The sequence below is a fragment of the Myiozetetes cayanensis genome, unplaced genomic scaffold, assembly GCF_022539395.1.
Source record: "Myiozetetes cayanensis isolate MyiCay16 unplaced genomic scaffold, myiCay2020 scf27, whole genome shotgun sequence".
NCBI classification, from domain to species: domain Eukaryota; kingdom Metazoa; phylum Chordata; class Aves; order Passeriformes; family Tyrannidae; genus Myiozetetes; species Myiozetetes cayanensis.
Genome location: NW_026087488.1, coordinates 923,704 through 938,752, shown reverse-complemented (window position 1 = coordinate 938,752; position 15,049 = coordinate 923,704). Strand labels below are relative to the sequence as shown.

The 15,049-nt window shown below is 50.2% G+C and overlaps 1 protein-coding gene across 18 annotated transcripts in view; it reads right to left on the bottom strand.

Moving 5' to 3' along the window:
- Window positions 1-3,861: 3,861 nt before the first annotated feature.
- The window catches only part of NF1 (neurofibromin 1), a 79,984-nt gene continuing 68,796 nt past the window's right edge, over window positions 3,862-15,049 (bottom strand). For 4 of the 18 annotated variants that reach the window (XM_050321541.1, XM_050321544.1, XM_050321543.1 and 1 more), the window contains 5 exons: window positions 14,808-14,908; window positions 13,905-14,047; window positions 13,222-13,268; window positions 12,366-12,582; window positions 3,862-8,450 (listed from right to left, as the gene is read on the bottom strand). In XM_050321541.1, coding sequence (XP_050177498.1) covers window positions 8,308-8,450; window positions 12,366-12,582; window positions 13,222-13,268; window positions 13,905-14,047; window positions 14,808-14,908 — 651 coding nt within the window. In that variant the 3' untranslated portion in view covers window positions 3,862-8,307. The remainder of the gene's footprint in view (window positions 8,451-12,365; window positions 12,583-13,221; window positions 13,269-13,904; window positions 14,048-14,807; window positions 14,909-15,049) is intronic. The other 14 variants (XR_007629724.1, XR_007629726.1, XR_007629723.1 and 11 more) reach the window with 14 other exon arrangements.

Here is a 15,049-nt window from a genome sequence, read left to right as displayed (position 1 = left end):
GGATCGCTCCTGAGGGAACGGGACCCTTCCCGGCCCCGGGATCGCTCCTGTGGCCGCACTCGGGCAGGGTCCCCCCGTCCCGCGGTGCTCTCGGGCAGCCGGCGCTGGGGCCCGGGCCGGGGCACCCAGGGTGCAGCCCAGCAGTGAACCCGAGCTTTAGGCAGGGGTTACACACGCGGGCTGGGTGCCGGGCACACCTATCTGCCGGCACCGGCACCGCGCGATCGGGGCTGCAGGGCTGAACCACAACGAGAAATGCCGACCTGCGTTCAGACCAGGTCACAGCTTGGCTGCAGCAGCACCAAGTCAGGACTAATGGAGACTTTTCACGTTATTGTTTAATACTTGCGACATTTCCCCCCAGGGCTTTTGGCATCCTTGAAAGAATATCCAGTGTATGTAAATGATTCCTGTGTCCCGAGGAACGCCTGAGGTTTGGGGGATGCAGAGCAAAGAAGCGCTGGCACAGCGTGTGAGTGCGGATCCCGGGCAGGGCACTTGGGGGAGACTCTGGGAAAGCGCTGCCGCTGTTCCGAGGAGGAATCCTCCCTGCAGTCCAGCACAGCTGCATGGACACACCCGGCGTGCCAGGAGCCCGGCTTTCTGGGTGCTGCTCCTTCCCGCGCTGCCGGGCAGCTCAGGGGGCACCGGGACACTGCAGTGCTCGGGGTCCTGAGGAAACTGCTCTGGGTTTGGCACTGGGCCTGGCTGTGTGGGAACAGCTGCCTCTGCATTTCCCCGTGGAACAACTCAGGCTGCCTTTGTATCTTTGGGAAACTCGGTGGCAAAGTCAGAGGGAAGAAACAGGCCGGGGAGAGGCGGCTCATGCAAGCCTGCCCTGGGGCAGGAACAGGGAGCAGCAGAGCAAGAGTGAGTTATAAACCAGAGCTATTCCTGGGGGCATCCAGTGGGAGCTGCAACAGTGCAGGAAAACACTTCAAGCCTCCTGCCAGCTTGAAAGCCTGAGCTTCCTTTTCATCTAGACAGATTATTCCCCAATCAGCCTCCTCTGTTTCCAGTGCCCAAGTCTCAGCCTGCTGTTCCCAGGAGCCCAGCTGGCTGTGGGCAGCACACTCTGCACCAGGTAATGCTGCAGAAACCTGCTGGAAACGCCCTCACTCTGGGACACAGGGGAGGTTGGCTGGGGGCAAACCTGCCAGTTGTTTATTTACACGTGTCTGCAGCAGGCGGTTGGTATGTGGGAGTGTAAATGAGTAACTTGGAGAAATTACAGTTGTGTTTCAGTGGGATTGTCCTTCCTAAATCACTGATTTGTCCAAGTATTTTTCTCTGAAAAGTTTCTGATTCGCCTCAGTCTTTGTTTAGAGCAGTCAGGAATTAATAATAAATGCCCTCCTAAAGACTACAAATCGTGCCACACTCGAGGCGGGAAAATCCATTGGTGCTGAGACTTTGCCCTTTTAATGCCATTAACCTGAGGATCTCAGCAGTTTGTCCGTTAAGAATTCCCAACTGACAGCCACCCTTGGCTGTGACCGTTGGGCAATCGTGGCGTTTACGATGCCTGGTGGACAGATGTTCAGATCTGTCCAAGGTCACGGCCACAGCCCGCGTCTGTCACACACGGGGACCACAAATGGTGATGCTCCCGGGACAGATGCGTGTCCTGCGCTGTGGCAGTGCCTGGCTGAGCTCTTATGGCAGCCCGAGGCCACGAGCTCCACTGCAGTGACCAGAGAAACATCTGCTGTGGAGTAAAGATCAAATCACTGCTTGTAAATAAACCAAACCCTGCTAACAGAGTAACTGCTTCCCTGTGGGACAGGTCACCTTCTCCTGATACAACCAGTTCGTGTCTCTGGAGTTTCCATGAGTGGGGAACAGCTTTCCAGCCTGCCTGTTCCATTTTCACGAGGATTGAACAAGCAAGTGTTCCCGGCAAGAAAAACTGGCACCACACAAAGTAAAAGGAGAAAGGAAGAGGTAAGGCCTGTCAGCATCTCGAGTTCTTTGTGGGAGTCCCAGGGGCAGGTACAGCTGTGCCCATTCACATGGTGCAGGAGCTGGGGAGCACAGACAGCAAGGGGAAGAACTTCATGGAAAACAAGTCAAGGGAATGGAGCCAAGAGCAGGTGAGACAGAGGCACCCATTGCCCCCCTGCCTGGCATCTTACACCTTGAACAGGGAGCAGAGTTGGTAACTAGAGCTTGGAAAACTCGCTCCCAGTCAGGTCTGTCCCTGACCTCCCCCTTCTGGACCTGGCCATTTCATTTACCTGTGTCCTCACAGCCCGAGGAGGAGGAGGAGGGGGCTGGGCCAGCAGTTCTTCAGTGCATGTGCCGTGTCCTCTGCACACCCGGCTCTCCCGGGCAGACCTCGCTCTCCCAGTCCCTGGCTGGGGATGGGAGCAGCAGAACAGATATTTCTAGTTTCCCTGAAGGACAGCACGCTATGAGAAAAAAAATTAAAATACAATTTAATAGTTCAGTGGGATTTTCTTGAGCAAGTAGTTACTCCTGGCTATTTATAGTGCTGTCATCTGAATATCCCGAAAGATGCCGTCATCAGAGGTTCTTTCACGATTCCTTTGAAGAACAAACCCATACTTGTTTGAACAAGTCACACCAGGGGAGATGTTATTCTACACTCTCCACCCACACAACCCTGGGAGTGATTTTCATTTGAGAGCTTGTTGAACAGAGGAGCAGTCAAGGGGAGCCTCTGTTCCAGGGCACAAAGGATTCACACCTGGAAATCCCAACTCCAGCAGTGGGAAAGGCCGTGGCTGCTCTGCAAGGGACTGTTGGGAGCACTGCCCAGCTGCAGGAGGGTGGCTTTGGCTGTTCTGTGACACCACCTGACCCATCCCCTTAGAACTGTTCAGGCTCAGGTGTGCTGTCCCTGCCCCACACAGAGGGGCCTAAGGGGAGGACAGACAATAAAAAGCACTTGACAATGGCAGAAGTGACCAGTGCAGCAGAATCTGCTCCTATGGTAAGGCCTAAGGGACCAGATTTCACCCATCTCACCCCTGACAGGGACAGCTCTGAGCCATCCTGGGGTCAGCCAGGAACAGGAACAGGCAGCAAGGACAGGAAAGGGCTTTAATTTTAATGTCTCTGCTTGTTTGTTTGCAGCTTTTCAGCATGCTTAAGGAAGTCTCCTATTAAGGGAATTACAAATCTAGTGTAAATTTTGGGCTATCTAAAATATGAAAACTCGTTATTCCAAGTCAGAGGTTATTTGGAAATATTTATGCCAGAGACAGCTTAATATTTAGGAATGAGCCACTCATATTATGGGTCAGACTTACTGCTTGTGATTAACAACTTCCTTTCTCTTCCTCTTTGTAAAAGAGTTCTTAGCTCATTAACAGAATTTCTATCCCCACATCAGTGCATTTTTACATTATTATTTTCCATTGTAAAATATTTTATCAGCAGCTGGGCAGGGATTTTGAAGCTATTTCTTTAGACAGAACTGCCTGCTCCAAGGGTACAATCTTCCCCTAAGTATAGTTTTTCCAACTGCATAAAGACATGACTGCAGTGAAACTCTTTCATTTCATCCCTGTGGCTACGGTGTGTCTGTGATCTCAAGCAGCAGGGAGGCTCCACTGTCCAAAAGAGGACCCTGTTTTAGGAATGTTTTTGGCAGCAGTGGTTGGGCAGGTGCTGCTCAGGAGTCGGCTCCCACCGGAGCTCCAGCTTAGGACTAATGAAAATTTCTTCTAAAGGGAAGAAAATGTGCTCCTGAAGTGGAACAGTTCCCAAACTGCTGCTCCTCCACTCGGGCAGCCCCAGCTGGCGCCAGGAGCACGGCAGGAATCACCTGGCCAGGTGTCTGCAGGTCTGTCTGTCCGCTCCCTGTGCAGCAACAATAAGATGTCTCAGAAGAAGTCAATGCAGTCACACTTTAATGTGTCTTTACATCCTTTTACGATTCACAAAGCCAGAACATAAGTACTTATACATTTTTAATGGGAAAGTAATGTATCCCCCTAAAAGAAAAATAGGTATGATTAATCACTTGTCATAGAAGTTGTCTGACAGCTGAAACCTCAAGCTTCTAAGCTAGAAAAGCTCAAATAGACAAATTATGCTGAATTGTTCTTTAAAGACCAAGCAGCTGTTTTATTACAATATTAAATTTACATTTTAAAAAGAAGTATTCTGATTTATTATTCAGTTATGATAATCTTATTGAAGTGACATGAAATTCATGACAATGGGCTTTATTCTGTCCTCAGTCACCACAGGCAATTGGGTTTTCCATTACTTAGATCTGTGCAGTTCCCACACCCAGAGCAGCACCAGTCTGGGAAGACAAACCTCCAGACACTGCATTTCAACTTGGTTCTAATTTTCCCCAGAAGAAGTGGGCTCTTGGGTCTGGGACTGGGCTGGATCCCTTGGTTCAGCCCCAAAGAACCCACCCAAACTCACTGTCCCAGCAGAGCAGGGATGTCAGCATCCACCACCTTCACGCCACAGCCCCCGGGAATGACCTTCAAACAACTGGGAGCAGGTTCAATTTACATTTTACTTCAAAAAAAAGGGAAAGTACATACATGAGGGGAGAGTGGGTGAACAATAATTATCTGAAACCAGGTTTCCACCATTCTGACCCTCAGCTCCCCCGGTGCAGGGCCAGGCTCACACTCCAGCGCCCCGAGGGGCCGGGAGAGCAGTGAGACCACACCCAGGGTGAGCGTGTGGGACACAACTTCTGCTTCCAGCAACAGGGAGGAGGAGGAGTTAACAGTTACTAACACTAGAATAATCAAATTTATATGTTATACATATACAGCAACTAACTGCTTTACAAAAAAAGCAAAATAATACAATATATTGTCACATGTATTTACAGTGTAGTAAATATACTTTTCTGTCAAATTTTACACAAAAATTATTTACAGGTGAATATACTGCATAAAAAAAAAAGGTGGGACCAACACTCCGAGTGACTGTCTGTGGTTTGTTGCATAACAGTAGGACGTGCTTCATGACACTGATAGAAATTAACCTTAGAATGAAACAGAAAAAGCCCTAAAACCTACAACCCGGGTCGGAGCGAGCCCTGGCACGGGCCAGGGGCTCGGCCCACGAGACTTAGTGAAACGTTCCCTGTCTGGGGAACCTCATGCACGCTAAAGCAGAAACATCGGCATCATTACAGGTAGGTTATGCACTATTCAAATACTACTGAGTTATCTTTAAGTCAGGGAAAATATCAACACAAACAGAATGTTAATTGTCTTTACAGTACTGAGCTGTGGTCAGTGTGGGGTGGGAACGGGCTCTGAGCCAGGGGTGTCGCACACGATCCCCGCGAGGGTGTTACGTGGTCCACGTGTTCCTGGTGGGATTTTTCTGCATCTAAAGTTTCCATGTCAAAGCACGGGGACTCCGGGGCTGCAGCTCCAGCCCTGCAGCAGGGACTGGAGCTGCAGCCACTGCCGGTGGCCCGTGGGCTGCCCGGGGCCAGGGCTCAGACCCACAGTGCCACCTGCAACAACTGCTGCCCTCAGACCCACAGTGTCACCTGCAACAACTGCTGCCCTCAGACCCGCAGTGCCACCTGCAACAACTGCTGCCCTCAGACCCACAGTGTCACCTGCAACAACTGCTGCCCTCAGACCCACAGTGTCACCTGCAACAACTGCTGCCCTCAGACCCGCAGTGTCACCTGCAACAACTGCTGCTCACCGGCAGCACGGTCGAGCAGCACGGTCGAGCAGCCCAGGCTGGAATGGGGCAGGAGGGAGAGTGCTCAGACAGGGAAAGAACAAAGGAAGGAGGACGTGAGAAAGAAAAACAGGCAAAGTCCCAGCAGTGGCTGCTGGAGGGAGCAGGGGAGCAATGGAGAGACAGTAAGGCACTCAACGACTAATTACTGATTGGAGTTTAATCATTACACAGAGGCCGTGCTTCCCTGTAAGCCAAGCACGAGCTTCCCAACAACCAGTACAAGACAACGTTCCTGCATATCGGGGCACACACGATCCCAAATTAAACCTTGGCCATCAGCTGTCCTTACACCCCAATTCCACCCCCACTACCTGACACAGGAGTCTGACATCCCTGCTCAGCCAGAGTCCAGGCCCTCTCACACAGGGGAACCTCCAACCAACTCCCTCCTTCCAGGAAAGAGGAAATTAGATTTTGTTCATTGACTTTATGAAGAGACCAGATTTTTAGCTGGGACTGAGAGCTTGGAGCAGTTCCCCAGGGAGGGTGATTTTCATCACTGTCCCCTGTGCTCTCACATCCTCTGTGCTGCAGAGAACGCAGCAGTTCTGAAGGAGGGACACTTTTGATGTGGCAATGCAGAACAGTGAAGGGTTTCCTCTCTGCCCAAGCAAAACCGGTTGGGCAGTTCCTCTGGAATTCCTGTTCCTCTTTACAGGAAACCTGCTTGTAGGAGAAACAACTGAAAACAGCAAATCACCTTTACAAGAGATTCTTGTTTTCCTCCTACCTACAAATCCTCAGGCTTCTACAGTTCCTTGTCTTCAGCAAAAGGGGAAGGGCTGGACCCAGCTCCATTGGGTACAACCCCGTGCAAACCACAGTGACACCAGGGGTGGCTCCTCCCAATCTGAGGTGTGAGATGACAACAGTTTCTAACCTGGGGACCCCGAGGCTCAGCCTCAGGCCCCGCTCACACCCCGCTCCGTGTCCCCAGTGACCACATTCCTGCTGCAGCACCTGCACCACCCCGAGTGAAGGGATTGGGTTAATTGCACCACTTCATTTTTCTAATGTGTTTATTCCAAGACTGCTAATCCTAAGTCTTCCTCTTGTTTTGGCAAACAAACTATTTGCATATGAAGTTTGTGTTCATAGCTTTTCCAGGACTGTAAACAAATTAAAGAAATTGTTATTTTATGAATCAATACAATAAAGGTATTTTTATTTACATAAATGTTACATTGTTATGGTGTGGATACATGGGAATTGTGTGCTATAGCAATAAAATCGGAACCCTTAATTGTACCATTCTCTAATAATTTAGCTGTGGAGTTTGATTTACTGAAAGCCATTAATGATTGCACTGGAGGATTGGCTTTTACCTAGTGGATAGGTTTTTTTTTCCTTTAAAGCCACCAAAGGATTGTTGATTCCTACCACAGCACAGGGATAAGAAACTGGGAAGCGGAATTGTTCCTGAGCAGGAGCTGCGTGAGCCCCCAGGGACACCCTGCCCCAGCTCCCGCCTCCTCCTCGCACAGCAGCACGTCCCCAGCGCTGTCACCAGAGCCTGGCAGTGACCAAAGGCAGCACCTTCAGTTCCTGGAACCCCTGCAGGACCCCGAACCCGCCCCGGGGGTCCCGCGGACAGAGGGGCAGCCCCGGCCCTGCCCTGGGACCGATCCTACAGTGTCAGCTCCCTTCAGTTCGTGTACCTCGAGCAGACGGGGCTGTTGCTGCGCCTGCCTGGGCAGCACAGGGGCAGCTTTGCCACACACCATTCCCCAGAGCCAGGAGAATCCACCCCTCCATCCCCCCTGGCTGCTCTGCAGGGAGCTCTGTCGGGAAGGGCAGAACCAAAACGCTCGAGCGCGTGTTCAGCGGAAGGAAGAGGCAATAACTCCCCGCAGTGCTACAACGACAGCCCGAGGGGCAGCTCCCGGGGGTTTCCCCCTGTACCACCCTCCCCAGGGCAGTAAAGTACAGAAAGAAAAAAAAAAAAAAAGGTTGGGGAAAAAAGCCAGTTTGTCCAGTCTGGTCCATGTACAGTCCAAGTGTGTGAAGCTGGGGAATGAGGGGTTCCTGCAGCCTCCTTTTCCTCTCCCATTTATTGCTAATGACCTGAAATTTAACCTAATCCACCACTTCTGTTAAGCTCATTGTACTGTGGCTATCGTGAGTTTCTTTTCAGTATGGTAAAAAAAAGTCCACAGCTAAAATCTTACACGTTTGGATTAAAACCAGGATTAGAGAAACTTCCCTGGCTCAGGAAGCCACTACCTTGAGGTGTGCAAAGAGGGTTAAGGATCAACACTTCCCTTTAGAGCAGGAACACCCGAGGCCAGAGCAGGTGCACAGCGGGGCTGTTTCGGGAAATGGCTTTGGATTTGGACGAGACGCGGCTCTGCAGCGTCACAGCACTCCAGACCTCCCTCGGGATCCGCGCAGCTCTGGAACACTCAAACCAAAGAGAAGGGAGGGATGAAGGCGTTAACTCGGGCTATGGGTCAGGAATTGATCATCTGGCCACGCGGCCGACGGGATGGGAACTGTACAAATCAAGTGCAGCATCACACCCGGCGCGGGGCCCTCCGCGAGGGGCCGGCGTGTCAGTCGGGTCCAAAGATAGAAAATAAAATTAAAAAGCAACAATCACACGATCTTTTTGATGCTGTGACGCTTGAAGCTGCCGGCGCTTCGCTGCTTCTGCACTTGGCTGGCGGAGCCGTGGCGCATCCTCCCGCTGTTGGCGTGGCCGGCCGTGGGCGAGAGCTCCACGTTCTCCTTGTCGATCCCTGTGGAAAGACGAGGCCCGCGCTGAGTCCTGCCTGGCACCCACGGGCAGGTCAGGGCCACAGAGCTGCTCCCTCCCTCCCCCCCCGCCTGCAGCCCCTGGGGCCGGCGGAGGCAAAGGGAGAGGAAAAGCAGGAAATCTTGTGTGTCTGATGAAAACCACACGTCTGGCTCGGTGAGGACGAGGCAGAGAAGCAAAGGCACTGCTCTGTCCCCGCGGGCAGCCCGGGCAGGAGTGCTGGGAGAACTCTGAACCAGTGAGCTGCACTCCAGCCTTGCTTTGGCATCCTCCAGGAGGAAGGGCTGACACGGTCAAACTTACGGGCTTCCTCCAGCCAAAAATCAATGGCTGCTGTGGAACGGGGCACAGCAGGGAGAGGAAGGTTCATTTCTGAACCCACCGGATTCTGCTGCAGTGGCAGAGGCTGATTCTTGCTATCAGAGAAGATTTGTGTATTCAGGTACCCACCCTTCCCCTCAACTCTGAATCCTGGCTCACAGACAAGCTCAGTAAAAGCACGTAAGGTGCAGATCAGCATTCAGAGGACTCTGTCTCAGTACCAGGAGAGTGAAGGGCTCAGTTCATGCTGCACTCAGCAGGAACAGAGCCCATGCAGAGGTTCACCTGAACAGCTAGGTGTCAAGTGCAGACACCAACTGTAATGATTCAAACCCCAGCAAACTGTCAGTAAAAACAGATCATAGACTCACAGAATCGTTAAGGTTGGAAAAGACCTTTAAGATCGAATCCAACCATCAAATTGACTTTTAACAAGTAAAGAAACAGTTTTGTACGGAGGGTATTAACAGGAAACAGGCACAGAGCAGGTCAGACTGGGACTCCTCACAAGAACTGCTATTGCCCAAGTTCAGCCCCACCAGTGGCAGGAAGAGGCCTGTGGGGGACAGGCCGAGGTTTGTGCCCTTTCTGAGGACACAACTTACACCTTTCTGAGAAGCTTCAGGTGTTCTCTGCAGGACAAGGTAACTATTGTGGTTTGCTAAAAGTCTCACATCAAACAAACTCCAGAAATGAACTGCTTTAGTGTAAACTTGGTGCTGACACGATGACAACACCCCAAACCTGCCGTGAGAGCCGTCACAGCCTCGGGCACCCGCACTTGAAGCCCCAGAAGCCAAGAGCTGTGTTTAGTGCAGACCTGCTCCCAATCAGCTGTTCCTGCTGCCTCTGCTGTGAGTTCATCAGCCCTGCAGCAGTGGCTCAGCAGCTGTCACGGTGTGACTGTTTGATGAGTGTTTAACACCCTCACACCCACGGCAGGGTCAGCACAGGAACGAGGAGCAGGACGGGTGGTTTTAGGCAAGAGGCTACAAGTACGATCAGCAGCAAAAATTAGGATGTCTGACAGCGAATACAAAAGTTAGAACAAAATCCTGTTACTGTGACATCTCCACAATGACATACAAGAAAGTGATTGTCAGTGGCATTAATGAGAACAAAGAACACCCTCCACACGTGGCACAGCAACAGTGTGAGGCTCCAGCAGAGGCTGCTGCAGGCTGCACCTTCCTCTCCTGCGTGGGCAGCAGCACAAACCCCAAACTACGCTGAGGACGGGAACAACCCACGGTGTGAGCAAAAACCCTCCTCTGCAGCTTTCCCTTGGTTCTCCATACAAAGCATAAGTGCAGTGGTGTGGAGCTCCTGATCCACTGCACCTCTGTCTGCTGCAGCTCAGCCCAGAGAACTCTGTCTGCTGGGGAGTCACTGGGGTTAGAGCTGACTCCTGGTAAATCTAAAGAGCTCACACCAAACACTGCTTCAGTTGAGCTCCACACGAGCAGCACAGTGACTTCCATACCAAGCATCCACCTCTCTGTTGCCAGATTTATTCTTGAGGCCGTGAGTGGCTCTTTATCTGCTCTACCCCCAGGAAGTGCCCCAGTTTAGCGCTCGCCGAAGCCATTCCCGTGTCAGGAACTGCTCCTCATGCCACAGCCCGACCCTCACACAGCTCAAGCAGCATTTCGTGCAAATATGATGAAAGAAGAGAGTACCTGGATGAGGCAGCTGCATGAAAACTGCAGACTTAGAGCAAGGCAGAGAAGCTTCACAGACACAGAATGAAAGAAATAAACGTAAGTGAATAATGTCCATGAGACGGGGAAGGGGAGGGGAAGGAGCAGAGATGGTGACAGACAAAACATTTATAAACAGTGATCTCGCCTGGTTGTTTCCAGATGCAAGAAATTAATTTTTCATGTATTTGCAACTTTTTGTAACCATAATCAAAAACTCACTTGGCTGAAAGTGTTTCTTTGACTCACTGTGGTGAGGGAACTCGGTGCTGCTTTCACACTGGTGTTTTACATTTAATTTCAAGCAAACAGTGCACTGTGTGTGTCATCAGTGTGTCATTTCAGACTCACTATTAACCTGAACAAGTTCCCTGGTTCTCAACTCTCTTTGTGGAGACTCTTAACCAGCCTTTGACAAAAGCCATCTGTTTGCAGAGCACTTGGAAGGAATGTCTGACAGGCTGGATTAATTCCTTCCTCTCAGCTTGCAAAGGGATAGGGAACAGAAAGTGGGGCAGAAGGAAGGAGGACATTTACAGAGCAAAATGCTTCTTTCCCTCCCAGAGAGCCCAGTCCTGCACCATCACCTGACCCTTGGAAATGAACTGCTGGAGCTGCCACCCATGTCCTAAACAGAAAGATGCTGCCCAGAATGTCCTTGTTCCACACTGACAGCAAGGTCTGTTCCCAAAGAAATCCCCATTCCCAAATCATTCAAACAGAGCCCTGTCTTCCCCCTGCTGCACCTCTGCACCCTGATCCCAAACCAGCCCAGTGTCCAGAGCCAGGGGAGCCCCTGGAAGGGCAGATTCCTGCACAGAGCCAAGCCCAGCCCAGCAGGGCTCAGTGCAGGGAGCAGAAACCAGGGAGCAAGAGAGTGAAAAAACCCAAAACACCTCAATCCAAGGCCTTCCATTGGGCTTAGAAATGAAGTAGAAATAAAAGTTGGTTGAACTGTGTATTAAGAACTGCAGCAGCTAGATCATCCCTTAAGAAATATCCCACAGTGTAATTTTTATAACAAAGAAAAGATTTCCCCCATATAAGAACCACCCCTCCAAATTCACTTCAGGAAGAGTCTTCACGCAGATTTCTTTGACATAAATTCCATCTTCTTCCTATATTTAATTTCTTCCACCTTATGCTGCTCTACTGAGTGATTTTTACTCTTCACTCATGTACCCCCTGCAAACCTTTGCTGTTAAATTCACCTCTGCATTCCCCTGCAATTCCCTTCTCCCCTTGCCAGGAGTTTGAGTGTTTTTATCCATTTACTGCCTTGGATGACTGTTCTTTTCCTGCACACCTCACTTTGCCATCAGCATATTTCTGGCAGTCCAGCATTCTGAGCTGACCCTTCCTCACGTATCCACATGAACTCCTTTCCTCCTTGGAGGCAGAGTCCAACCCCTTTGCTGCTGTGTGGGCACTGGCCTCGGACCACACAGCCAGCTGGAGCTTTGGCAGCCCAGGCACACTCTGCATGGCACACTTAGGAATTATTTTTCCCAACATACCTTGCAGTGCCTGGATCAGCATTTCCTCCTTGCAAATTGCATGATTACATATTTACATTTATTCCTTTCCAAGCCCTCACTGCTGCACATGTTCCACATGAAGATGGAGCTGCTGTCTGTTCTGATGCTCTTAATGCTCTTCCCTTCATGTGGAGTGACCTGGGAGACAGCTTTTGTGCTGGATAAAATCCAGCATCTGAACTGGGGTAAGAGCTCAGGAACAGTTTAATATTCACTTCACTCTGGAAGGCGCCGATGTTTGGTGCACAAACACACCCAAAGAGCCAACAGAGTGCTTGGCTCCCACCCCTGAAATTCCCACACTTCCCTCACCCAGGTGGTACCAGAGCAGCCACTGACCTGGGGAGTGCTGGGAAGTGGCCAGTGAGGTCATGGAGTTGGAGAGGTTGAGGTTGGCGGTGATGCTGAGCTGGCTCTGCACCGCCGGCGGATACGGAGACGTGGGGGTCAGGAGAGATTCCTCACTGGCTTCCTCATCAATGCCAGGCAAATACGTGTCAATCAAGGCATCAAGGAACTTCACTATGAGCTCAGCATAGTCTGGGATTTGGTTTTGCTGCGGGAGATGGGTGGGGAAAAAAAAAAGATTGTTGTTTTCTTTGTACTTTCCTGTCGGTGTGAGCTTTGCTGCAGAGCTCACGCTGAAATCCCACTGCTTTGCCTGGAGATTTTAAAAAGCATTTGGTGTATCTGTAAAAACTGATTTGTGGTCTTTTGCAGACCAATCTAGATGTGCACATTAAAGACCACTTGTAGGTGTAACTTCAGTGTGTGGGAGCCCAGGGGCAGGAAGGGGGGCTCTTTCCCCATGGACTGAGCTGCAGAGCCACCTGACACTGCCCTGGAAGCTCTGCCCCTGAGCCACTTCCCTGCTCAGCCACTCCTCCCTGGGATGGCTGGCCACACAACCTTATGGAATCACCTTTCTTAGCAAATTAACCCTTTACACTGTAAGATACTTGTAATAAAGTGACCCTGGGAGCAGGAAAAGGTGCCTTTACACACCTGACTGCTTTTACCCAACTCTGGTTGTTTATCTGAGTCTGTCAAAGCCCCTGCTGCAGGCTCAGAACTGGGTTTAGCCAAAGGAGTGAGTCTGACAGCTTTCTGCTTGCTTAGAGCAATTCTGTGCATCTTTCCTGCAGCACCAACGGGCCCCAGAAAGGCCAAACACTCCTGAGCACAGAGCTCTTACCTTGGAGAAGGGGCCAGCAAACCTCCACAGCCCATTGAATCCAAAACCTGCAACAACAAATGGAACATCACCCTCAAAGCCCGGCTCTCACTGACACACAATGACCAGAGGGTGCTCCCTCATTTTAAAAGGTAAATTGACCGTGTGATTCCACATCTCAGTTCCAAAATTGTGTCAGCATTTAAGTTTTTCTCAACTGTAACCTGCTTCTTACAGATCTTCCTGGGAAGTTTTTGACTAAGGACCATAAAAACACGTTTAGGTTTTAAGTGTCACAGTTCAAGTGAGCTTGGGCCCTGAAACCCAAACACTGCACTAAGGAATTTACCAGTACTTAAATCAACCCCTAATTAATGAGGATAACAAAGTTCATCATCTGTCACCACCACTCACATTCTGTGTTTCTTTAAGTTGGAGGAAACAGAACCCTGAGGTTCAACATCTTTTACTCACATAGATAGTGAAATACTTTTAATATTTGGTGCACAACTGCAGCAGTTCCAATATTCATGTCAGGACTATTTTTAATCTGCAAACTCTTGCTTTTCCTCAGATACCTGAAGCTGGAGAGCTGCCACACCAGCCTGACTGGCTAGTCCAGGAGGGCTGCAATTTGGAAACATTTTCAGTAGTAAATGTCACTCAAAATACAGCAGTTTTGAAACAAAGGGGAAAATAATTACTCTGCAGATAAGATGTTTGGTACTGGGGTGGAGACTCCTCATGGTAGACAACACTCTGCACAATCCCATGGATTGGATTCAACAAGTTTGGATCCTGGCACAGCGATAAAAGGGTATTGATCTTGGAGTCCAATAAATTATGCCTGAAGAAAAGAGAAGTGGCTTATTTTTTTGGCATTAAATAAAATAAATCTGCGGTTCCAAACTGACTTTAGTAACCAGCAGTTCAGGTGGGCGTTTTACACCCTCAGTGATTCCAGAACACAATTCCCAGTGTTCCAGGAGGACTCTAACAATGGGTAGCACTTTCAATAATATAACCATAATCAACCATATAACCCACTAAAGCCTTTCCCCAGCACTTGAAATTGCAAATATTTTAATTATTTTGGAGCAAAAACTCTTCCCTGGATTTGTGTTCCTGTCAGAGCCCCAGTTCCAAAGCAGCTCTTTGGAGCTCTGTCCCACTGAGCTCCCCTGCAGGTCTCGGGCACGCTGGAGGTTTTAAGGCCAATGCCAGTTGCTGCCAATCGTGGTTTCAGTAACTCACAGAACTCGTGTGGGCTTTGACCATCACTTTCTACAGCCAGCACAAGGCAGCATCCCTTTAAATGGTGCTCATCTGCTCACCTTCATTTCTGGCAGTTGGGCTCCCTTTACACGTATTTGCTCCAGCAAAACTACAAGAGATATCTAAAGAAATACATCCAGAGTACCTGCAGAAGGCTTTAAATCAGTTTTGAAACACACCTGGGGGGACAAATTAAACCCAACCAGCCACGGACTGCCTGCAGCTCGTACCCTACACACGAGCAAGGGCCTTGTAGGTGCCTGTCCTGGGCCAGAGACCTTCAGAGGAAGGGCCAGGTACAGAGTTATTCCAACAGAACTTCAGGTACTTACACAACAGGAAAGACCTTTGGGAAGACAACGCTGGCCTCTGCTAAGTACTCGTAGAGGATGCGCTGGTCGAACTCGTCCGTGGTGTACTTCACCAGCGTGGCCTGCGGGGAAAGCACTCCATCAGCCACTGGGCACCACAGCCCCTCTGCAGGGAAAGGCCTGGCAGCTCTCACCAGCACAAAGCAGCCTTACAAAAGATTCACTTATGTCTGTACTAGGAAAAAGCAAAACCAGTTGGTAAC